Genomic DNA, 24,852 nt, shown 5'->3' with positions numbered 1-24,852 from the left:
CTGTGGCAAAGAGGGCAAAACAGGGATCGACCCGACAGTCTCACAGGACAGGCAAGCCGTCGACAGGACTAGCTAGAGCAGAGACGTGCACCGGCGCGGCGTGTTCCGGTCGCGGAGGCTGCGCGGAAAAATCGATAGTCGACGCTCACCGGCAGCAGCGGCGGCGGCGGCGTCGCCGTCGTCGCCGCCGCCGCCGCCGCCGACGACGCCGACGTCGAGCGGCGCGATGGAGTCTGTCCGATGGCGCAGTCAACGTCGGGACCGGCACCCCAAAAGATCATCCCACGCGGTTAAACTCACATTCGCCAATCCACCCCTTTTCTGACTGGCCCCCCCTCGAGAGATGTCGCATCCTCGGCGTAAATAGTCCCGATCGACCGCACGAGCGTTTTTACGAGGCGCGTAAACTCGCGGGTGCATGCGGATGACGGACGGTGGATACGCATGCACGATTCACGGAGCGAAAGTGCGTGCGGTGCGGGGATGCGTTTGTGCATGCGTGCGTCCGTGCGTGCTTCGCCGGCACGTTGACACCACCTTCGTCCCGCCGCAATCTCGATACGACGAGATTCGCGAGGAAGGGTGACGTACCACCCCGTATGATTGTTATAGCCGGGTCGACAACCTCGAGCTCGCGGACGCTCCTTCGGCGATGCCGCAACGTGCATCGCGATTATTAAACTCCGGGACACGACGCCGCCGATGAGCTCCCGCAGTGAAACCAAAAAGCGGTTCCGTTGCGAGATGCGAGCGACGGGCGCCGCAAGGTGAAGAGATACAGAGATTTTAGTGCGTACTGCGGCACAAAGCGAGTGCGTATACGTGTGCTCGCGTGGATATTCCGCTACACTCGCGAATTTGGGACCTCGATCCTTTTATTCGCGCATTCTCTCTTGGAGTGCTCTTCGACCTTGAGTTGGTGAGAATATACGCGGAGCAAACGAGATTGCGTGGATTGTGCATTTGACAATCGTATTTCGCAAAGAGGGAGATTTATTTTTTCTCCTTCGGGGATTCTGCGAATTTTTATATACACGATCTCTCATAAGCGATACGAAGAGCGTGCCTGCGCCACGATTTACCCCCAGCCATATACAGAATTATCGTTGCGCAGAAAATACAATTACGGTTTTGTTTGAATCTGATTTCTGAATTTCTCTCTCAAACGCGCACACGACGACGGTACATTTCGTTTCTCGCGAAAAAACTTTCGCATGAAATGATGGCACGTGGTCGTTATTACTGATCCTCTGCTCGAGTTTTTATACGTATCGAGTTCCCTCTGCCGAGTTGCAAGCTGCGGATCTCCGATACGACCCTGCGATACGCGCCTTTTCGAGGACATTGACCTCCGCTTCCGCGTCTGTCTGGCTAGTTTATCTGTTTTCCCTGGCACTCAAACGTCCTCGAATCATCGAATTTCGATAAAGCGCGTACCACGGATGCAAATGCGCAAAATATTTTTCGCGGAACATTCCGAAGGGAAATTTTACGAGGTATCTCGATATCAAGTCCGCTTCCCTGTCGATTCGTTCCTCTCGGGTGTACATTTATCGTCTGACATTTGCTGTCACCATTATTGTTCTTGATTTTTATATTGAGTAGAAAGAAAAATTTCGAACATCTGTATCGTTCGATGTTCAGTAAATACACCGTTAAGCACTGATGATCATCAAATTGAGTGTTAAATTGGCAAGGTGTATACGAGGCGAATAATCTAACGATATAAATCCATCGTGATTAGTAGTTGCAGCTTCTTCCAGCCGATATATATCTCCGCTTGTTGTTCGAACGATACCATTATACCGTTCGTATAGCAATTTCTAAATTACCCCACCGTAATTTCTCCATTAAGTTGACCCACTAATTTTGCGTCTCTGTGTGTGATTTATATTCCTTTCTGCTTCGCTTTCCTTTTATACAGACTAATTATCGCAGAATTTGTCATTTGTGTAATTTGAATTTGCTGCATGCAGAAATGAAAAATTAAAACTTAATCGCCTGACCTCGCCTTCTCGTCTACATATAGCGCATAGGCGAGGTCACACGATTGAGTTTCAATGTTTCATTTGTATGTTTAATTATAATACTTGTTAAAATCATGCAGAGACTAAAATAACGGTAATTCAGTATTCATAATTACAGAATACGCGTAAAATTAAGATGCAGAATATGCGTAAAATTAAAAGTCAAATACTTAATATTATTTAAAATCGAACCTTAACATGTGCAGAATTATTATTATTAAAAAGAGCGATTAATAATAATTTGAGACGTTGAAATTTTGCAGAATAATTCATTTATGATTTAGATCGGCGTCGTAAGAAATTGTCCGTTATGAAAGCATGATCATCATTTATCACCGCGACGATATACATCGCGCGATACGACGCAATCTGACGCATCGTACTGTAATGGGTAGCTTCTATTTCCCACTTTCCCTCAGTCCCTTTCTTTTCGCGGCTTTTTTTTTGTCCTGAGAAACGGCTACGGAGTCTTGAAGTTACTCCAGCGGCCAACTGCGCACTCATCTATAATATAAGGTGCGAGGTTAAAGATATTACGAGCTTCAAAAGCTGCATAATTATTACACGGTCGTCGTTATAATTTTGCTGATATTACTTCCCTCGTGCGCGACCCACTTGGACATATACGAATATTAATTTCCCTTCTCATCTCATCCCTCCACTTATTTGATGATTACATGAAGATCCGAATTCGCGAAACACAACAACGTGCTTTAATATGTAAATATGCATTAGCAGTAGGTCGATTAAGAAACAAATATAGAGAGCGTTAAATATTTTAATTAAATAACGGTAAAATTAAATTATGTAATTTTCGTTGTAGTTAATTAATGGAAAAAGAATTATTAGACTTCTATTAATATGAATTAATGACGAAGGGAGATTTAATTTTTATAAAATGCTTTGATTTTATATTTATTCATTGTGAAATTTTCGTGTCGAAATAACGAAAGAAGGATCTTATCAGTGGTACATTTCTCATATTCGAGGCATATAAAGCTTGTCAAACGTTTATATACATTTTATTTTTATCTTTATCGAAGCAATAATACACGACGTTCATCAGAATCCCATGATCCCAAGTGTATGCTAAATTTTTTCTACCGTACGCCCGCTGCTCTTTTGAGTCATGAATTTTCAAAAGTCTTTGGAGAGCCGTCGCGTTAATCGCACCGGTAATTTATTCCTAAGTATCCGGTTGACTCTATAGATAAAAGTATCCAAATCAAATTAATTAGCTTTCACTTTAATCGTTTAATTTATGCCAATAAATGCAAGATACTTGATCAAAGCAAATTTTGAACTGTGGCTCTGGGGTCGCCCTTTCATTTTATACGCGCGATAACAGTGTGACTAGTACAGTGTAAATAATGGTGAATTAAAAATTTCGTGACATTCACGAAATTGTTTTGGAAGGAGCGTATTTCGGCTGATTATCGCTTCCGGTCACGGTGCAGTGATAAATTTCATTACTCCCGAATTCGAAGTGCATCCTTTCCTGCGGCCATCTCGACGATTGGTCCGAGCCGCTTGAACTGCTTTGTGGCGATTTCACCAGTTCGACGCGAAAATAAAAATTGTTCGACGTTTCTCGACGAGAGACGGGAAAGCGGAAGCGTGCGAGAGAAAGTTTGTCACCATTGTACCGTAATTTTTCCTCGCAACGCGAAAATGTCGATCACGCGCGAGGATTGTTCGGTATCACGGAATTCTATTCGCATCGCTTTCTTCCAAAGGTTCTTTGTTCGAATTTTTGCTTCTCGAGCAGGAGGAGAACGATTGTCAAATTGAGAGTACAAGTTTCATAGACCCCGTCGTAAGAAAAATAAAATATTTTCTGCAATATAATACGCATCTCTGACGAAATGAGATCGAAGGGATATCTCTACGACTGAACGGAAGATCGTAAGTTTTTTATTTTTTTTTTTTTAAGCTATAAGACATGAAAAATGTTGCTGTAACATAGGAGAGATACTTCTTCTTAGGTCGTAGAGCCACTCGAGCCCTTCCTCGTTGTAGGTCGATATTTCGTTATCGGAAAGCAGTAGCCACCTTGATGAAACGATGTGAGGGATATCGGTATAAATTACAAAATGGCAACACTGAAAACGTTAGGATGTTCACGATCTTGTTCAACGACGTTGTCGCATTTGCTACGAGCTCTCTGAATGTCTCATGAGATTCATTGCATAGATAACACCATTGTGACCTATAATCCCTACGGATCGCTATTATCCGGATATGAATAGCCATTTCGTCGAAAAACATACGAAACCGAAAAAATTCTAGTCAATTAAGTCAGACTGATCAATACTTGACATTTTTTAATTAAATAGAAATAGCATTTTTTAATCATGTAAAAATTGTGTAATTTAATTTTCCGAACAATTCTACGTTGAACCACTTTTACTGTTAATTAAAATAAAATTGTAATCGGCTGTGGATGTGCGCCGCGTCCCGCTAAATAATTATTTCAACAGATTCGCTCCTAATACGAAATTAATTACGGCTCAGTTATTCGCAATTAAATATGCCGGAATCTATCGCGGAACGATTCAGTTAAGCCGGTCAAAGGAAAGCAACAAGGACAAGAGGGCGAGGGTGGAAAAAATGGGTTCAGCATTTGAGGAACGGGAGCAAAGTTAAATCCGTGCCACCTAAACAGCCTCTCGCGATATCTTGTTGAAACAAGCCTGTCTCGGCGGGCCAATAAAGATCAGCGTTTTGTTTTTCCTGTCTTTCGCGATGAAAAGAGGACCTACCCTACGTGTAATCCTCGATTTCATCGTAGGTATAAAAACGCGAAGGGCCAAATGTTTCGACGTAGAGATATTGGGGAGAAAAGTAAGGTTGTAAAAATAATAAAACGTTCGAAGAGTTTTCGAGATTGCGTGGATTTACGTAGGAAGAAATTTACATAATGCTAATAAGTCAATGAATCTTTTTTTGTTGTATTATAACACGATATGAAGAATAAGAGGTGTACGTTATTAACAATAATGACACCTTCGATAGCTATAAGCTATGATTAATAACTACGTACAAGTTTGATATTGAAAATCTGATGTAATAAGAGTGGAAGTTTATGCAATGCAAATAAGTGGACGTATGCCATTTTAAAGCCGGGTATAAAAAATATGGGCGTACATTGATGGCCTTGAATAGCGCTTGATAGCTTTATATTGATATATAATCAATAAATCTGATGCAATAAGGGTAAATTCTAGAGAATCTAGATAGTTTTAACACTCTTATAAATTCTAACATTGCATTATAATATTGTTTGCAATTATGATGCGCTAAAATGGAATGACAGGAATTTGGAGAGTCAAAAGGAATTTTTTTTACAACAGTCGTTCTGTATACGTAGATATTGCTTAACACATGAATTCCAGGAATTATCGTTCCCTGAAGAAGAAAAAGAATGATCTCGAAGCGACGAATATTTTTATTTGCAGAAGAAGAGATAAACGAGCATTTCTGAGGGAGAGAAAAGGAAATCAAATCAATGAACGAATGTGTAGAAAAATACGTTTTAATGAAATAACGAACAGGATTGCCGTGGAATAAACAATTCTGTTAGCGCCGTTTCCGCTATGCAATAGCGCTAGCGCAGTGCAAAGCAACGCTTTGTTCCCTTGATAAAGCGGCAACCAGTTAAGTGAAAAAGGAAAGTATATGGAGGAGTAAATGGTGTCGCGTGAAAAGTGCCCTTGGACAACGGATTCGTAAAATGAAGTGTTCTGCAAGCTCCACTGGGAAGACACGCAAATCTAATTTCAACTACGATCATACGGGGAATCACGTCTGATGGAAGCTTTAAGACGCTACGCGCAGTTGGCGGAATTGCGGAAAGAACGTCAATTTTCTTCTACTGCGGACCCGGTGCGCTTCCGGAGCATGGACGAGGCTGGATTCCGGAAACGACAGGTGTGGGAGGAACACCGGGATCGCCAGGTAAGAAAGTGACGATCAATAGCCTCACAAACGTGCGCTCGCGTCCTTTGTACGGTTTCTCGTTACCAGTCGATTCGGATCTCAATCAGAGAGGAAATCTCTGGAATGTCTCTGATGTCGGGATACCTGCGACAGAGAGAGAGAGAGAGAGAGAGAGAGAGAGAGAGAGAGAGAGCTGCGCGTTGGATCCGCTGGAAAGAGAAATTCCTCCCTTGATTTTATCATCGTTAATTACGAATATGTATTTAATTAATAGTAATATTTAACTAGCACTGCCTTAATAAATATCGAGAAATAATTGCAACTTGCTTGACAGCGCGCAGAGATAATACGAGCTTCACGTAAATAACGTCGTCACTATCTCACGGCGATATACTATTTAACTTCAGAAACTCGCAAAAGGTGTACAGACAAAAGACACGAGTCTCGGCAATTTGCTTACATTCGTATTTATTCGCATCGCAGAAAGTCTCAGTCGTCCAAATGGAAAACCAGATTAAAGAAATTAAACTGGTTCCTTCTCGTCGGAGACGTTTTTCCCATCCCCTTTTGTTGCAAGCACGCCCCATCTCCTGTTTCTCGTTATTAAGCTTTTTTTTCTCCGCGGGCATTTGAGATGCGCGGAAAACCGTCGAGTGTCCGAAGAGGAACCTCGACGTCAATTGACCTCGTTGCACTTTTTTCTGTAACATATTGTACGATATATTTTTTTTAACCCTTGGCATGTAGACGACCGGAAGAAATGTTGTTTCCCTTCGTTTCCATCTCGCGGAAAACTTTGTCTCGTTCTCTTTCTTTCTCCCTCCGTTTCTGATCTCCTGGAGGACAATGACCCTACGACGGCTGCATTAAACAAGCGAGTTATTTTCAACTCCAGAGGACACTTCTCGTTACGAAAGCAGCGTTAAAGAAAATTTTATTACGTTCGATGGATCGAAGTTTCAAATTTTTTATAACGCGTACAAACACACACACACACGAGTAAGATTTTCCTGGTTGGAAGTATCGATTTCCGTTAACATTTAATGCGCGTTATATATCCTATCGCCGTTTGTTGCACCATTTTACGTAGTTACAAAGTGCATTCTCCTTATTCTGTTCTCCTCGTATCATTCCCTGCCTCAGTCTTCTTTTCTTTTCTTTAATTTTTGAAGATTTCTTTTTTTCGTAACAAAATCTTGATAGGAAGATCTCGCACTTTTTGAGAATTTGATTCTTGTCCTCGGTACGACGCGAAGGGTGCAAGTGCGCTCCTCTTATCGCATCTTCTTCAATTTCCAGCGTTCTACCTTGGACAGTCGTTCCTGCAAATAAACTCGTTCGATCTAAATGAGTCGAGACGTAAAATAAATATCTTGAATTCGGTACTTTCGTTTTATGTTTTTTACAAGAAATATCGAAAATACTTAAAAACGCACATTATCCTCTTCAAACTAGAAATCAAGTAACCAACGCAATTGGTTTAAGCAAAATAGAGTTTTAATCGAATCTTTTGTTTATGAGATACTAATATACACATCAAATGCGTTATTTTGTATAATAATTGATATATATAATAAATAATGATTATTATGCATGTGTAATTCATTATATAATAATTCATCTGATACATTATTATATATTTACAATATTTACATGATAATCCAATCCCCTATCAATATTCCCGTAATGAAAAATACAACAGAGTACGTTTGGAAAATTAATCATCACAGTGAGTTTGGTCACGCCGGGTACTCGGAATCGTATTTACGATGATCGGCTTTTATAAATATTCATCGGCGCTGTACTTTTACAGGTCTAATTGTAGAATCAGATTCAATTTCTGCAGCTTTGGATATTCCGTCCGTGTTTAACGGCTCATGCTGCGACCGTAACACGTCATTAACGAGGGAGCTTGTTTGATCATCGCGCACCAACAAATGTTTTCACCTTGGTACTCCCAATCAGGCTAATAGTGTTTCGTCGGTGGTGACGTAGAGCCTCCACCTAGAAATGCATCAGCCGCGCGGTTTGTGCGCAGTTGATGCGAGGCAGTCAGGGTGGTAGCCAATCTCATTACAGCTACCAATTGTTTTCGACTCGCATTGAGCTGCGGCAACATGCGTATCGCAGCTCTCAACATTTTGCCAATCCTACTGTTTCCTGCGAGAATGAAAAGAGCAAGGTTGCATCAGGTAGTTGAGTAGTTGGAAATTTACTATTCCAACTACGCATCAAAACGCGTTTCTCTATTCCTGGATTTTTTTTTCATGACTCACGAGGATCAAATCAGGGACTGTTTGTGAAAAATATGCGACATTACTGATATATTAAACATTCACCTATATTTTTTATATATTTTATCCTACATATGTATATACAGTAGATCTCCATATAACACGGATTCGTATAACAGGACGGAAAATTGTTAATATCTGTCTGTTTTAAAGTAAAATAAAAAATATTTTACCGTTACATTTATTTGACATTTTTTATAATAATTCTTTACTTCTTTTATAAATATGTGTTTCCATATGTATATATACCTACATAATCCAGACATGTATAATCTATATGACTTGTAAATATAACACGCTTCATATACATGGAACGCATTCTCCGTGTATGCAGGGGTCTACTGTATGTATATGTACATATATACATATATATATACACAAATACCAATAAATTTATGTTTAATCACGTCAATTATGTTTGAAACGATTAATTATATAATAATTATTTAATTTACGTTAAGCTCTACACGTATCAGAATAATAACTGAATAGTTTTCAGCGCGAGACAATATACTTGACAAGCAATGTTACTAGTAGCATATTGAATCGAAGTGTGTTCGCTATAAGTTACCGACAAGAACTGAAAAATTTAATTCGAGATGGATCTTTGCTTATTAAAAAGAGCAGAATTTTGATATAACAGCCAATACCCAATAATATGCATATATACTAATATCAAAAGTAGTGATTAATGCGATTTTTCGAAAGAAGAAGTCTATAGAGTTACTAAAAAATATGAATGCAGGGTAAGGGATTGTATATAGGACAAGATCCATTTAGATAGGGTTAAGTTCTTTTATTACTGTGTCAGAAGAGTCTCGGGAAGAAGTTCAGGACTTCTTTTTTTTTCTTAAGACAAAAGACAGATTGTAAGATAAAAGCTTTAAGGAATATTTTATTAGCCAATGTTTGTATTACAAAAACTATTGGAGAGAATGAAAAAGATTCTTAAAAGGTTTCAAGTATATTAGAAATTTTAAAATCCTAAGGTAACACAGTTGCGGTAGATAATATATACAGAAACGAAGAAGTTATATCCGCAATTTATCAAGAACCACTATTATGTTCATTTTGATTAATGTCCGTAATACTGTTAATGGTAGGTCAGAAAAAGCACAAAGAAAGTAAATGTATTATTGACATTAATAATTATATTATAAAGTCGATACTTTATTCAATTCTTTTTGTTTAATTTCAATAGTATATCATTTAAGAAATGCGTTTTAGTAAGACTTACTGTTTAAATTTTTTCCATAATCGCAGTCATCTTTGTATATAGCTTCTTTCTACCTACTTTATTAATAAAAATGGACGTGGCCTGAAAGAAAAACGAGTTTCTCGAATTTTAAGTTTTTTTTTTTTGTAATTACTGGATTGGTTTTTATTTTTAATTAGTCGTTATAACAATAATTAGGCTTGTTAAAAATTCTATTGAAATTTAATACAATAACGTATGGTATAGTTTTTATATTTTAAACTTTAAGTTTTGATTGACAGTAATATGGACATTGTCAGTAATATGGTCTTTCCTAGAACTTCCGTGATGAGATATCGCATTGATGCGTGTAACTACATGCTACCGACAATTCGCGTTATTCTGCCGTCTTTCGTAACCTCCATTGATACGTTTGTTCAAGCTGTGCGCCGCGTTACGACGACAAAGTTGCGTGGAATTCACGCGCGAGCAGTCGATGCGGCACGCGTGGTCGGATTTTGCGTTTGGAACGTGCTGTTGACACGTTTGATAAGGACACTTTTCGCCTATTGTGAACGAATAAAGGCCCGCGCGCTACAGCTGGCGTTTATACGCCGCGGCGCCGGGCCGATAGATTCGAGCCCGTCATTTCTTTTTGTTCATGTCCCTCGCGCACTCGTTTACGTCAAAATAATGATGCAGTTGCATAACGCCCGATGCTTTGCGCGTACGAGCCTGTTCGCTCATGCGAATCGAGTTTTTCTTTCCGCGTGACGGGAAAAAGGCGTCGATATATTCGCATAGACTGTTTGATTGTTTAAATTTTACTATTCAATTACGTTTTACACATACGAAGAATCACAATTGCTCTCTCGAAAACATGAAATTAATGATAATTATTAAAAGTTACGAAAATTTAAATATAGGGTCAAATACCTAGTTCTCCATAATTCATAAACTAGGATCAATGTGCTATGTCCCAAACGTGTCTAATACAGAATAATAACCGAGAAATTACAAACAATAAGACTAAATAACTAATAATTTTATATACAATGAAACAGAACGAAATGAATTGAACACTATAGTAACTTGTCATTTTTGTTAGCATATAGTGCAAAAGAGATATATGAGCTTGTAAAAATAAATATTATTAAAAAAAGTCAACACAATTTGAATAGTTATATGACTTTATTTCATATATATCTTTGAAATAATTGTCCGAATTTGAACAATTATCAAACAGTTATTGATTTTGAAAATTATTAAAAATTTCAATATATACTATTCAGTTTCAATACAATTTCAATTTCAAATTTTTACAGAAATTTCTAATGCAAGTTTTTTAGGTCACCAAGGGTGCTTACGAAGAAGGGCTCGGAGTTAGCTCGGGGTTAGATTTTGGTATAGCATATGTTACGTGAACTATACCAAAACCTAACCCCGAGCGCTTCTTCGTAAGCACCCCAAGAATAAATTCGATGTCAAAATTGACTAATATAATAAAACAATAATCCAATGTTGAATTATATACGCATAGTATATTTAATATGGCTTAATATATAATCTTCCTACAAAACAGAACCAAATTTGAACACAAAAATTTTATTAATTTTGATTTTGATGTTTATAATTAAAAGTTTATAATAATGTTTAATGTAATTAATGTTTATATATAATGATGTTTATAATTCTCTTTTGAAAATTAAAAGTTCTAAGAATCTATTTAATTTTGAAAAATTTTTAGTTCGTTATATAATAACTGCATGTCACATAGAATTATATACAGAATCACATTAAAATAGCTCTTCTTTTTACAAATTTAACTTCAAACTTCTTAAGATTATGTTATAAAGAACTTCTAAAACTGAAATTGTATTGATCATATAAGGATATTCATAAAGCATGAATATTCTTCTCTTTTAGATTTTTTTTTGTTTTCGTTAAACTGTGTAATTGTCATTTTCGTTAAACTGTAAATTTTCGCGCGAAAGTTCGATAACTCTTTAGTAGAGTTAAGAGTTGCGATGTTGAGAAGCGATGTTGATTATTAGCTTCGACATTATATTCTCCGTAAATTCTAAGAAACTGTTATCGCGATTATCTCTTTAGTTAACATATACCTTGCGACGTGCAATTGTGATAACTCAAATACATATATATATTACAGAGTCTACAATTTTAATAATAATCTGTTTATTTTTAAAACGCTTGCATCTATCTTTTAATTTTTCTCTTTGGGGTTTATTTATTTATTATCAATTTTGTTCTATTTATATGTAATATTACAATGTAATCAATCGTTCTTTTGCGAAGCACATATATATATATATAGCTTTTAACTGTATATTAATATACATATAGTTATGTGACACACTTAGAAGTTTGTTCAAAATTGTCCTACATTTTTCAAAAATAATTTATTAACGCATATAATATTTCTCTCTTGCTGCTGAATACTAATGAACGTTACATCAATAATTTCTAGCTGAATTTATTAGATTTTGATTGTACAGATAAAGATTAAGAGGAAGAAACTAAACAGATAATTTAAATTGTTTAAATCAATTACAATTATTTAAATCAATGCCGTACGATCAAATTAGCGTTTTTTGGACGACTGAAATCGTTTTTTCTAGAGCAATCAGAAATGCCTACAGATTAGAGCATGTTCACGATGCAGCTGCGATCAATATAAATGAGAGAGAAAGAGAAAGAACAATTTATAAACAAGTACGGGAATAGGATGAATGCTATTAAATGCTCTTATAATAGCGAACGCGCTATCTCACGGACGAACTTTGAGACACATCACGAGTTAGTTTGCTGAGAGAAAGAGACATAGAGAGGGGGAAGGGAGAGAGGGAGAGAGAGAGAGAGAGAGAGAGAGAGAGAGAGAGAGAGAGAGATCGACAACACTTGCGAGAAACTGATATAATATCTTATGCGAGGACTTTGTTGTAGCAGACTTACGCGTACTTGCAGGAAGATGCACGACTAAGAAGTACCTGCGATCTTCCATTGTATATATGCGTGTGTGCGTTGCATTTTTAGTTATTTACTACAAATTATGCAGATGGGAACTGATATATAATGCATCACAAAATCTACGTTAATGCGTTGCGTAGAAAACGCGTCAAAAACAGATCTCCTTCTCTAAAAATAAATAGTATTATTATTAGCTTATTATTACTGTGGTATTCGAGAGATTCTTTCATTCTCAATATTTTTTCTCAGTTGTAAACTCTAATGTTAATATTACTATGTCTATGTACAATTATTTTTGTCTCGCTATTTGTGTTACGAAAAGTTGTTTCGTCGTTCATGAAAAAGTTGAAGAGATTATTTTCAAATTGTTTTAAATATTTAAAAGAGAAAAGTAAAAATTAAGTATGCTTATAGGGCCCACTTTTTGCAGATTATATATATATATAATCTTCATTTTTCTAAAAATGTTTATATTATAGGATTTACGGGTAAATAGGATTGTAAATATGCTCTTCAAAAATTATCGTTGTATTCAACAAACATAGCTACTTTATTTATTCAATAAACCTCTTTTGTAAACTTGTATCATGTGCAGTCTGCAAATAACACAGATTATATATTGCATTAGCGTAATATCGTTTCATAAATCGTATCGTTTGCCGTTATTTCTGCTAATGGATTATCGTTTCGGATGCATTAACGGTAAACGGGCGTCTGCACGGTTCGTTAAATACATTAATTCGAGTGGAAAGTGACGAGACGCAGTCGTCCCTATCAAGCTTGTTCTCGAAGCTAGCCGCCGTATCATTTCAACCGTTGAACTCCAGAAACTGCGAATTTGTTTCGCAAGTTCGTCCGTTCCCACACACCTCCGGATGTGCAGTCGAAGTTTTCCTCCACTTCCTTCCTGTTCCGATCGTGATCGACATGTTACTTTTAGCCATACTTCGTTGTTCCTTACAGCGCTGAGTGTATTTTTTTTCTTTTAAGAATAGTAAGATACTTATGGGATGAGTATCGAATAATTTCAACACAACAAATCGATATTTCTTTACTTCTCTGATACTTTTCTTGAGGATGTATATCGCTTGTGTCAAAATAAAGGGATAAAGCTGAAAATTACAGAGATTGTGCACTTATATATCCCAAAAACCTGAGTTAAATTTGCGATCGATTGTCTGACCCGTTTCTGAGATATTTGCTTTAAAATTTACAGAAATTATATATATATATAGATATACGAATATATAGAAAACGGGCTAACTAAGAACCAGGCGCGGTAAATAATGCGCAAAAGTTTTATTTTTATTTCTATTTTACATATCTTCCAACCTTAGCTGTGTGCCGACTAAATTTGTCAGACTTGAAACACAGTTCCGGTTGGAGTAGTAAAATCCCCCTCTCCTTCTACACTTAATTAAATCGACTCGATTTAATTTTTAATGCTATATTCATCTATATAACTGTAAAGAAATAATTGCAAAAAATAATATTTAGCTATGTGATTTATTTTGTTGACCAAGAATGGAACATTACTTAATAGCCCTTGATAATACATAATGTACATGTATCCTCGGAAAAATAAATTTTTTTATTGTTGAAAGTTTAAAGAAGCAAGCGTTTGATTCAATTCCACGCTCGGCATAACTCCTTAAAACCTTGGTGGTCGTGACATTGAAATGCGTAATCTCTATCGCGGTAATATGCTATTTGTCAGTGCGTAAACATAAGCGAGGTTATCGACAGTATCTTATTTATCTAATAGTTCTCTCAGGGTTATTGAAGGGCGGCAGTGTGGTCTAGTGGTAGAGCGCCAGACTTAGGCCAGTCAAATTAGACAAAAAAAAGGCCTTTGCTCGAAAGTGATGCGAACTTTTTTATTCCTTTTTAGGCGTGTAGGGGGTGTTTAGAAAAACTTATTTCTGAGTTGTCGGGGTATTTGACCCAGAGCTTTTTGAGGGGGGGAGAGAAAACCAAAATTTTCGCGGTTTTTTGCATTTATCTCGTTTCGATTAATAGATAGCACTTTTTCGCTCGTGAGAAAGTTGTAGGGCTTGAAAAAACGAAGAAAATGAGCGGTGACTCGTTCCGATTCGTCAAAAATTGAGCCTCCCCCTGGGCAAGCCTCCAAAAATTGAGGACCCCAAAAATTCAATGAATTTTGATGTAATATGCGGCAAATGGTAGGTATTTTCATCCTCTACAAGTTTCATACTAGTCATTTTTCGATTGCATTTATCAGAAAAGAGACAGAAGCGAAAAACGCGCCGAGTTCCAAACGCTCGGCTCGACACGCGCGACTTCCAGAGGCTCCCTTGGGCTCAATTTTTGACGAATCGGAACGAATCACCGCTCATTTTCTTCGTTTTTTCAAGCCCTACAACTTTCTCACGAGCGAAAAAGTGCTATCTATTAATCGAAACGAGATAAATGCAAAAAACCGCGAAAATTTTAGTTTCCCCTCCCCCCCCTCAAAAAGCTCTGGGTCAAATACCCCGACAACTCAGAAATAAGCTTTTCTAAACACCCCCTACACGCCTAAAAAGGAATAAAAAAGTTCGCATCACTTTCGACCTCAATGTCTAATTTGACTGGCCTAACTCGTAATCTGAGGAACCAGGTTCGAGTCCACTAGAGCCATGGAATGTTTTTCCGAAAGCTGCGCCCCTCCGTGCAAGATTGAGGCCCTTGTGCGGAGAAAACTGGGCTCCGTCTTTCGGACAGAGACGTTAAGCCGTTGGTCCAAAGGGTTACAGTAAGCGGATTAGTGTATAAATCTTTCGAATATTTTAGTTGCCTAAAATTCGATTCCGTTAGGTATTTAACCCGTTGAGGTCACATGGGGTCCAGTGGACCCCAGGCCTTTTTTCTCCCTTTTTTTCTTAAAAGTATACTATTTTGAGAGTAAAACGCACAAAGTTTTTTTGCTCTATCTCAAAAAATTTTGATGAATATTTTTGTAAAAAAAGTAAAATTTCTCGAAAAAAAATTTTTTCCTCGCGTTTTTTCAACATAAAAATTTTTTTAAAATTATTGGATTATCAAGAGGAAGTCATAAATTAATTCCAGTTCAAGGTTTGAGTCGATACATCAAAAAGAGCGCAAATGGAAACTGTTGTGGGGTCCATTGGACCCCATGTGACCTCTACGTTACTTTTAGGAGGTGTGACCTCAACGGGTTAATGAATTTGTATTAAAATTATAATTATTTAAACCTAATTATGATAACATTTTCTTCCAATCTTTCCTCCGAACAAAAAGTTTTATTACCGATGGTATTTTTTGCTCAGGTGCTTCTCGCTTGAGAGTTATCCAAAGACAAGAGTTATCCAACTAAAGCCGAAACGTATGATTTATAACTTTGTATTGAATTATTAAATTGAATGTCACATAACTCATGCACAGCTAACCGCGTTTGACTCTCAAAGGCCACTTTTTTTGCTACTTGTTAATTTCAATATCGAGTCTTTAGTTAATTATCCATTTATTTGAAAAGAATTTAATTCTCGCAGACATCATTTCTTTTAAATTTCTAATTCGATATCAATATCGACAATGCATAATATTTTCATAAAATGCGAAACAGTTATTACCTATTCAAAATTTATTGTCGGTTGAATGAATATAGCAATACACACAACGATCAATTATTGTTTTATCGAAAAGTAGAAATATTAGTGAACTCTGAATAACATAAAACATTGTCAAATTGTTGTCATATTCTAAATTTAGCTGATCTAAAATCCAACTATGTTTAGAGCTTTTACTTGAAGGTCTTTACAAAACCTAAAGGTCATGCTCTACTTTACTGCATAGTTCGGTCAACCATGATACTCCATTATCCAAGATAAGAAACTTATTGCCCTTAAGCATTTTCAACAATAGAATTGTTTCTAGAGAAGACCGCCAAGTTTTTAATCGAATTCACAACTTGTCTTTTGAAACGTGCAAGTTAAAATGAATTCTCCGTTTATGGTTATTTTCGAATTTTATAGAAATTGACATAAATATATTTGTTTGACAAAATATTTCATAAAGAATTTATTATATTAGATAATATGTATTTGTGCGTGAATATTTATATATGTATAATGAAATTTTTTCTAATGATTACATTTGCGCGTATGCAACTTTTCACAGGCGTATATAATATTATGCGCAGTGTAAAATAATTGTGATTGATTTCATCGCAAAAATATTGACATTTTTCTTTCGTGTCTGATAAATAGGATCGAGGTAGATATATCTCGGTCTAACGTTCGTTCGTACGTTCCACAGGGAAATCACTTGTGAAATTGCATAACCAGCTTCTATCCTTTGATTTGCTATCATGCTCGAAGATTCGCGGATGGGACAAACCGCATCATGCGATTAATTACTTGGCTAAAAAAAGAATTATGATAGTCGCGATTAATATTCATGTATTCGTGACGCATTATCTTTAAACGTAGACAACACATTTTTGTGGAAAGAATCGCAGTTAGAATAATTATTATCGCAGGTAAGATTTAACCGATTAATTGCGCAACTGATATCTTTCAAATTCTCACGACATCGGTATCGGCAATTGTTCCAGCAACAATTAATCACGCAATAATATTTATATAATAACTGGATACCTATATATGTATAATTAATACTGCTATTTATTAATCAATGACGTCATTTGTTTATATGTCTTTTAATCATCAATAAAGATTTGCAGCAACGTGCAAAAGGACGAAAACTTGAAAGCCAAAGATAAAAAAGTAAAAATCCTTGCAAATCAATGTAAAAGTAATGAATCAGTATTCTAATTCATCATCACTCAACTAAGAATTAAGCTGGTATTATGCACAGCGATGGTAGCTCGAATTTCTGCCATCAAGGAATACCGCCAGTTCTTCAAAAGCTTTTTGAAACTTCTGAAATCCGACGTAATTCGATGGTAGCCAAGCTTGAAGAGCTTTCACGTTATCCACCGCGTCCTCACGAGTACATCACTATTTCCTTCTCTGTCTTTTTCTCTTCTCTTTCTTTCTCTCTCTCTCTCTGTAAGCGCAGATAACTACGTTCTGTTGACTTAACGTCACTGCCATTGTATTTATTCACCTACATGTACGAAAGCCGTCAGATAAATCTTTTATGTTGTACGTATACGTGCGCATCACACATTCCCAAATGTTCGCATAAATACTATCGTAGGAATGCACTTAAAAACTTCTATCTGTTGCACCATTTATTGCAAAACTCCCGCAAAATGAAAATTGTATTGGCGAACATATTTCGAAAAATATATGGTCTACAAAGGTTCTACAAAGTCTCTCATTCCATCATTTTTTTTCGAATGAAACGTAACGAAATATTGAAATTAAAAAAGCGAATTTCTGTAAACGTAATCTCTGTAAAAATAGATTCTCTTTGTTCGATTAATTGACGAGATTCTGCCTGGAATTATCTAACGTAATGTTTATCCAAGAACTCACCGTCTCATTAATGTTCTATCGATCGTCATACAATTTACCTGTATTATTTGTTACACATCGAATTTATTTGCTGAAGCTGATTAAATTTATGAAGAAAACATGATAGTTTTTATACAATAATGAACTTTCCTAGGCCCGTATTATGGAATTTTCGGAATGGATTTCGATCTGAATTATTCGGTTTTCCCTGAAAACACAATAGAAATCTAGAAATAATCCATTCCGAAAAGTTTCATAATACGTGCTGTATATAATTCAATACGTTTCCAAAATATTAATGTAAATACTTTGTAGTCAATATTGCAGACTGGTTTCAATTTACACATATCACTTATTATAAATACGAATATATGTCAATTTTATCGTTATTATGTTAATAAATATATCATCATTTACACGTTTACATACATAAATAAAACCTGAATATTGTAAAATATATTTTATTTCACAAATATTAACTAGACAGTTTTTGAAAAATGTTATTAGATCGAATAAAAATATGTTTTAGTTCTTTAGTCAAACACATAAAACAAATAAAATTTATTCTCCGTATCATACGGATAGATATTATTTATACACATTTTTTATATGACTAAAGTATTTTTAAAAAATACTTTAGTCATGTAAATTTTTTTATTAAATTACTTCTTCTATGCGTCTGTATAAGACAAAGAAAAAACTTATTTAAACGCCGCTTATCATAATCCTGCGAAAAATTTTAATCCGTTTTATTAATTAATTAATTGGATGTAGTCGAGTGTTTATTTTTAATTAACGCGCCCTGCTTTCGGATTGTTGGTCCTCTGTGTCGAGCTTCAGTTATAGATTAAGGTTCAGGGATACGGAGATTAAAGAGAGATCGGATAATATTATCATTATATCGTATTAAAATGACATGCGCAAATATCGGATGTCATCCGCAATAACGGAAATTTAAGTTCTAAAATACTTTATAGAATTACACAACTGCTGCGACTTACCTTTAACTTACTGTGACGTTCCAACGCCTGCGGAAGGATATCCTGCTATACCCGCGAATTGTCTTGACTCTTATGTTGCAGGCGCGGCATGAGACTTTATTCAATGAATTTCACGACTTTAATGTACTTTATAATCAATTTAATCGTATACGAAAAGAACTAATATAAGAAATTAAAACTTCACTTATTTTAATAAATTACCTCGAACATCTAGATTTATAGTTCTCATGTTATATTTTGTATTGTGTTATATAATATATATCATATTTCCTTTCGGTATTTCAATTTATCTAGTGATCGATAGTCGCGACGTTCACGTGACGCTCATAAATTTTCCCGCTGTTCCTCCACTATGATCTTTTTGTCAGCGATTCACGTTCTCCCTCACAAGTTGGCAGTGATCCTGAAACATATGTCTGGCAAATCTGGACTCATATTATCTGAGTACGTGACCCCATCCGCTGCTAGGACAGAGTCCTAAATGATAAAACTCGAGATACAGAATGCCGTCTATATTAAGCCGGGAGTTTTCCCCAAATCTCGTATTAATCTTTCTCTCCGTGTGTCGCGCAATTTCCGCCTCTTCATTGAAAATCCTGCGCGGATTAGAAACTATTCAAAATGAAATGTTTTCGTTCCATTCCACTGCAGCCTGGATGAAAACCCGAGAAGAAATTATCAAATTTACAAATAATTAACTTACAAATATCAGAGAAATTTGTAAATTCAGGACTTCATTATAATTCCATTGAAATAAAGTCCGCTTGAGATTGAATAACGAATAATTATTTTATTATCCGTTCACGTCAACGAGGATTTTAATTTAGGAAAATCCTTATATCTGCGACAGTTTATAATTGCGATACGTTTGTTGGAAATAATTCAACTAGAATTTGCTGAAGAACTTATAGATAAAAAAATTAATTTTTTTTTCGATTTTTGTTTCTTGAGTTATACATTTTTTATTTGTATCTCTATTAGTCTTTATAGAAGAAATATTGTCATTAATATTAAAACTTTTACTAAAATTTTTTATTTTTAATCAAATTATTTAACAAAGAGGTTCTTAAAAATTAGCTTTTAATCTCATTAAAATACACAACTTAACTAGAAAATATTCAAAGTAACAATATAAATATACAAAGACGATTAAACTAAGTTCATAAATCAAATATCTTTATTATACCTCCAATATGATAAAATGATTCTATAAATAATATAAATATAAGGAAATGAATGTGGAAGGGTATGTAGAAGGAGCGCCGCGAAAATGTATATAAATCATATAACATTAGTACCGCGGAAAAGATTAAGGATCGAAACATTCGTGTTGTCATAAAGCGTACGAACTCGCAGTAGAAATCCCCTTCCGCCAGCGAGAGAGATTCGCCCCCTCATTTTTCTTATTTTCTTTCGCGAGATACGCAGCCATAAATTTCGATTGGAGAACTCGCGGTGCACTTCGTGGTTCTCGTTTTAAAGAGGGCCGCAACGTGCGCGTGCTTTGCGCCCTCCGCTCGTAAATCCCAATCAGAACTGGCAATTTATGGAGCGAGTTACGTGCGCACGTCTCGAAATTCGCTGTCCAAATGCACGCAAATCCGATCATCCCCCCAACGACGAGTAATTGCGCGCGCGATTTGCTCTTCGATTTGGCGTTGCTCCCGCGCGTTTTTCTGCGCTGTGCCTTTTTTCTTTCAGCCGCCAACGACGATAACTCGAAACGGACGATACTTCTACCGGCTACACATTTGGAATAACCGCGATTCCTCGAACGGACTCCCGCAGAATGTAACTAACGACGCGCCAACGATGCGCGAAATCCGATCTTTAAAAATTATGTTTTCAAAGATTCCTTTATTCGTATGTGCGCGGGGCACGTGCGTGTATGTTGCTCTGACAAAATTATAAAGAAAAGTATCCCGTTTGACATGACTCCGAATAAATCAAGTCGAAAACAGAAAATAGTATAGCTTTCCGGAATTCACGCTCGGTTGATCTAAAAACATTACATATAGGTATATACGCCGGGTTTTGCCGAACAGCGGTCGAGGGACTTTTAAAATCCTTGATTTCCAAGTTTTGTCTTGGCATTTTACGACGCCGACGGAGTCCGGGCAGGGGAAATCGTTGTTGAATTTCAGTAAATGGACTTGTCGCCGATGTGCTCGCGGGAGAAATCCTCGCCATGGGGGAAAACGAAGTTTTCATTGAGCCCCCGACCCCCGACTGAACTGAAATACAGATTATACGTCAACATATCCGATAGGAAGAGTGCGATGGCTCTTAATCGGCTAAGAATCGGAAAACGATTTGTAATGAGGTTAAATCGTCCGGGAAGTAGAATCGTCGTTCGAGGCGTGTCCAGCATCAAGCGTCGGCGAACTTGATTCGGACGCGGAGGAGGAAAAAATTGTCGATCGTAGACGCGCCCGCGCTCGAACGCGCGGGCAACGGCGAAGATTGATGAATCTCAAGATGCAATTCAAGATTGAGACTCTTGGCAATCTTGGCTTCTTCCGGAGAGCTCTCGATTGAAAGAAAATCCGGTGATCCTGGAACGCATCCTGTACGTTCATGGGTGATATTGTTTTCAGGAAAATCTGATGTTTGTTCGTCTCTCATCCGCGCGCGTATACCGCACGGGAATACCAGACGATCCGATGAAAATTAAAACATAGAGAACAAACGTTCGAAATATTCGCTTCGTCGGTTAATTTCGGCCGCGCGGATATTAAATTTTTCGTCATGCATATTGTTGCTTTTGCGGCTAACTATTCATGACCGTGCATCGCCGAACTTTCTTCGATAGTCGATATTTTAATGCGCTCTGTTGGAACTGCCGCTCTGTTAGGCGCGACACCGTTGAAAAAAATATGAGAAACAGAAAGGGCGTTTATCGGTTTTCGACTTTGACTATTTACGGCGTCTACGCGCTGACGCCGGGATTGCCATTTGTCGTAAAAAAAAATTGCCGGCTGCGTGAAGAGATTACGTTAAAAATAATCGTGCACTGTCAATTATACGCAGCATCTTCGTGGAGGAAATTCTGAAGTAGTTGTTTATAAGTTATATTGAAATATCTAAAACATGAGAAGCCAATATGAGATACGCGATTTTAATGACATCTTGGAGTTGTGATAGACGTCTTGCTCTTTTTCTGAAACCACTAGAAGCTTTCCTCGAGCCTTAATTAGAAAACTTTTTTACGAAAATATCGAATAAATATATGCAAGACAGGATCCTAAACCCGTCCGTAATATTTACCGACTTTTTAAAAATATATACGCATATTTTTTTATTGGCTTTATGGATTTAAAAATCCTCCTCCAAAGTTAAAGTTGCACCTATATGCATTAAAGTATATGCTTTCCACATTGGTCGATTTTACCAGAAAATTCTGATTTTGATGAAACTTTATACGCATGTAAATGTTTACTCCTAAAAAAAAAAAACTTTATCCTTCCCCTCACACGTGTGTAAAGTTTTATCAAAATCAGAATTTTTGGTTTTGCGAGGTTTCCTTGTTAGCGTTATTCGAACAGTGGAGTCAAACGTTGAAAATATTTTACTTGGGAAAGAAAACAATCACTCCTCCGGAGAAACATGAATTTATGACGTTTTACATGCGCGAAGGGACCGCGAAGTTTTCGAGAGATGAGGGGAAAGAACGTTTTTAAAGGCGATGAAGAGTACCAGCATTTTTCTTTGTTATATATCCTGTCTTCTCTTCTCGTGTCAAAGTGAGATGAAGGAGAGAAGACGCGTCGAAAAGCAGCGCAAGCAGTGTATATTCGTGGTAAATTCCTCTTCTCATTGTCAGTCGATTCTTGCGGAAAGAATGATTAAAAGCGAACTCTTCCTTCTGCAATTGTAATGCGCTGTAAGCAAGACATACTTCATTAAGCTGTTTGTTGCTATGAACATTATTATAGAAATTTTAATTAATATTTTTCAAAGCTTGCGCTCTTTTTACACGTGTTGATAAGAATCCTGCGACGTTAACTCTTTACATCTCTACTAGTTTTTTAACTTTACTGAAATTTAAAAGAATTCTTTATACTCCATTCTGAGAAGAGAATCATTTTCTCTGTCTCCGCAATAGTAAAGCAATTATTGTTTTTGTCGATGCGAAAAGTACGGTTGCGTTGCATGAATAGAAAATATCAAAGAGCAGGCGTGTAAACCTTCACTGAATTTATTGATTTTTTTTTCTTGGGCAATTCCAGGATGCAGGAGCGACAAGATTCCAGGTGCACAGGATAGAATGAATCCTCGCCGGGAGGACCCGCTGTTACGGCAGCATCGCAGCCGTTTGCTGCAATTGGCCGAGGCGACGAACATCAAGCCTGGCCGTGGCAGCGGGAAGAGACGTGGACAGAGGCATGGCTTCGGTCCCAGGTTAGTTAAAAAATTTCTGAACTTATGTAAAGAATTCATTACAAGTAAATAGATAAAGGGTTAAAAAGTTTATTTGGATAGAATAATTTATTAGGACTGCTTGAATCTTCTCTGAATATATAATCTTTTATATATTTTTTTAATATAATCATATCGCGATTATTGACAATTACAATTAGTAGACGAAAATTGACATTACGCGTGAATTGTTGCAGTAACGGTGGACCCAGCCGCGTGACGCTCCAGGATATCGTCAGGAGCGATCCTGGATATACGCCGAACATCGAGCATTTAGTGTTTCCGGAACGCAAGAGCAGCAATCCGAATTTGGTGGGCGTCGTCGATGGCTCGCCGCCAAGTAAATCCAAGTCAAATGCGACGAGCTCGGGAAGATCCAGACTCGCCGAGGTCTTCGCTCGGCATTACGCAAGAGGATCCTCGCAGGACTCGTCTGTTACGTCCAGAAAAAATCACGTGAATGTACGTAATCCCCGAGATACAATCGTGCGAATTGTAAAATTTCATCGATCCCACACATTGTCGTTTTTTATCGTTATTTAATCGCGTTATGACCGGAATAAACCGAAATCCTTTTTTTGTTGATCTCTATATATTTCGCGAAATCATTTGTCATGTGCTCCCGAACGTGTTTCGGTCGATTGCAATATTGTAAATAAATTAATTGACAGACGTTCTAAAATCGGGCGGCACGTCAATGCGATATTGGGTCGTGTGGAATAATAAAAGTCAATAAAATGACACGCACGTTCGAGGTTCGAGTCATCGCGACAGATCGCTCGTACGGACGAGTTCTCCTCTTGGGCAGGACGAGAATAAAAATACTTTCTTCGACGCACGGCGGAGTTGCGCCAACCCGTCGGTCGTTCGTACGTGCTTCAACCGTATTTGGAAGTAGAGACCGCCGTACAGCTTCTCCTGCTCTTATGGTCACGCGAGTTTAGTCCGTGATCGACGTAATGGCGCCCTATAGCACGGCGGGCCCCCCTTTAGCGATTGACACAATTTCATAACGATCATGGCTGGGCGATAATGGTGCCCGTTAACGAGTCGTGGTTAATAAGGGAAACCAAAAGCGGTCGAAGAAAAGGAAACTTTGTTACTGCTATGACGTGATACGTTCGTCTCAGAGATTTCCGATTTAGAAATTTTTTCTTTCCCGAAGAATGCCTCAGAAATTGAGAACAATGTGTTATAAAATCATGGGAATATTAATCATCATTTAATAACAATCTCTGCAGTCTGCATACAAGAGAGGAATACTTAAATCTTGCCGCGATAATTAATTCTAAGACTACACACACATATCTCTCGGATCCAGGCGGAATTTTTTATGTATTACTCTAAATGCATGTTAAAAATAAATTTTCTTCCCAGAAAAGTGCTAGATAGCATAGAATATGATTGTGAAATCAAAATTCAAGTCTGCTTGGCTAAATCGCAAAACATAAACAAGGGAAAATCCCAAGAATGAATTGGAATTTTCGTCTGATCTCACAGATCCGTAGATGTGTAGTTCTCAGATTCAGTCGCGTCCCACGGATT

General features: G+C 37.1%; 1 protein-coding gene across 4 annotated transcripts in view; it reads left to right on the top strand.

The window, feature by feature from the left end:
- Positions 1-242: 242 nt before the first annotated feature.
- The window catches only part of Rhogef3 (Rho guanine nucleotide exchange factor 3), a 98,770-nt gene continuing 74,160 nt past the window's right edge, over positions 243-24,852 (top strand). For 2 of the 4 annotated variants that reach the window (XM_071772926.1, XM_071772925.1), the window contains exons 1-4: positions 243-919; positions 5,486-5,984; positions 23,118-23,289; positions 23,505-23,769. In XM_071772926.1, the coding sequence (XP_071629027.1) occupies positions 23,156-23,289; positions 23,505-23,769 (399 nt within the window). In that variant the 5' untranslated portion in view covers positions 243-919; positions 5,486-5,984; positions 23,118-23,155. Of the gene's footprint in view, positions 920-5,485; positions 5,985-23,117; positions 23,290-23,504; positions 23,770-24,852 lie in introns of those variants that run through there. The other 2 variants (XM_071772922.1, XM_071772923.1) reach the window with 2 other exon arrangements.

This window comes from Temnothorax longispinosus, chromosome 3, assembly GCF_030848805.1.
Source record: "Temnothorax longispinosus isolate EJ_2023e chromosome 3, Tlon_JGU_v1, whole genome shotgun sequence".
Taxonomy (NCBI): domain Eukaryota; kingdom Metazoa; phylum Arthropoda; class Insecta; order Hymenoptera; family Formicidae; genus Temnothorax; species Temnothorax longispinosus.
This window is presented reverse-complemented; position numbering and strand designations above follow the sequence as displayed.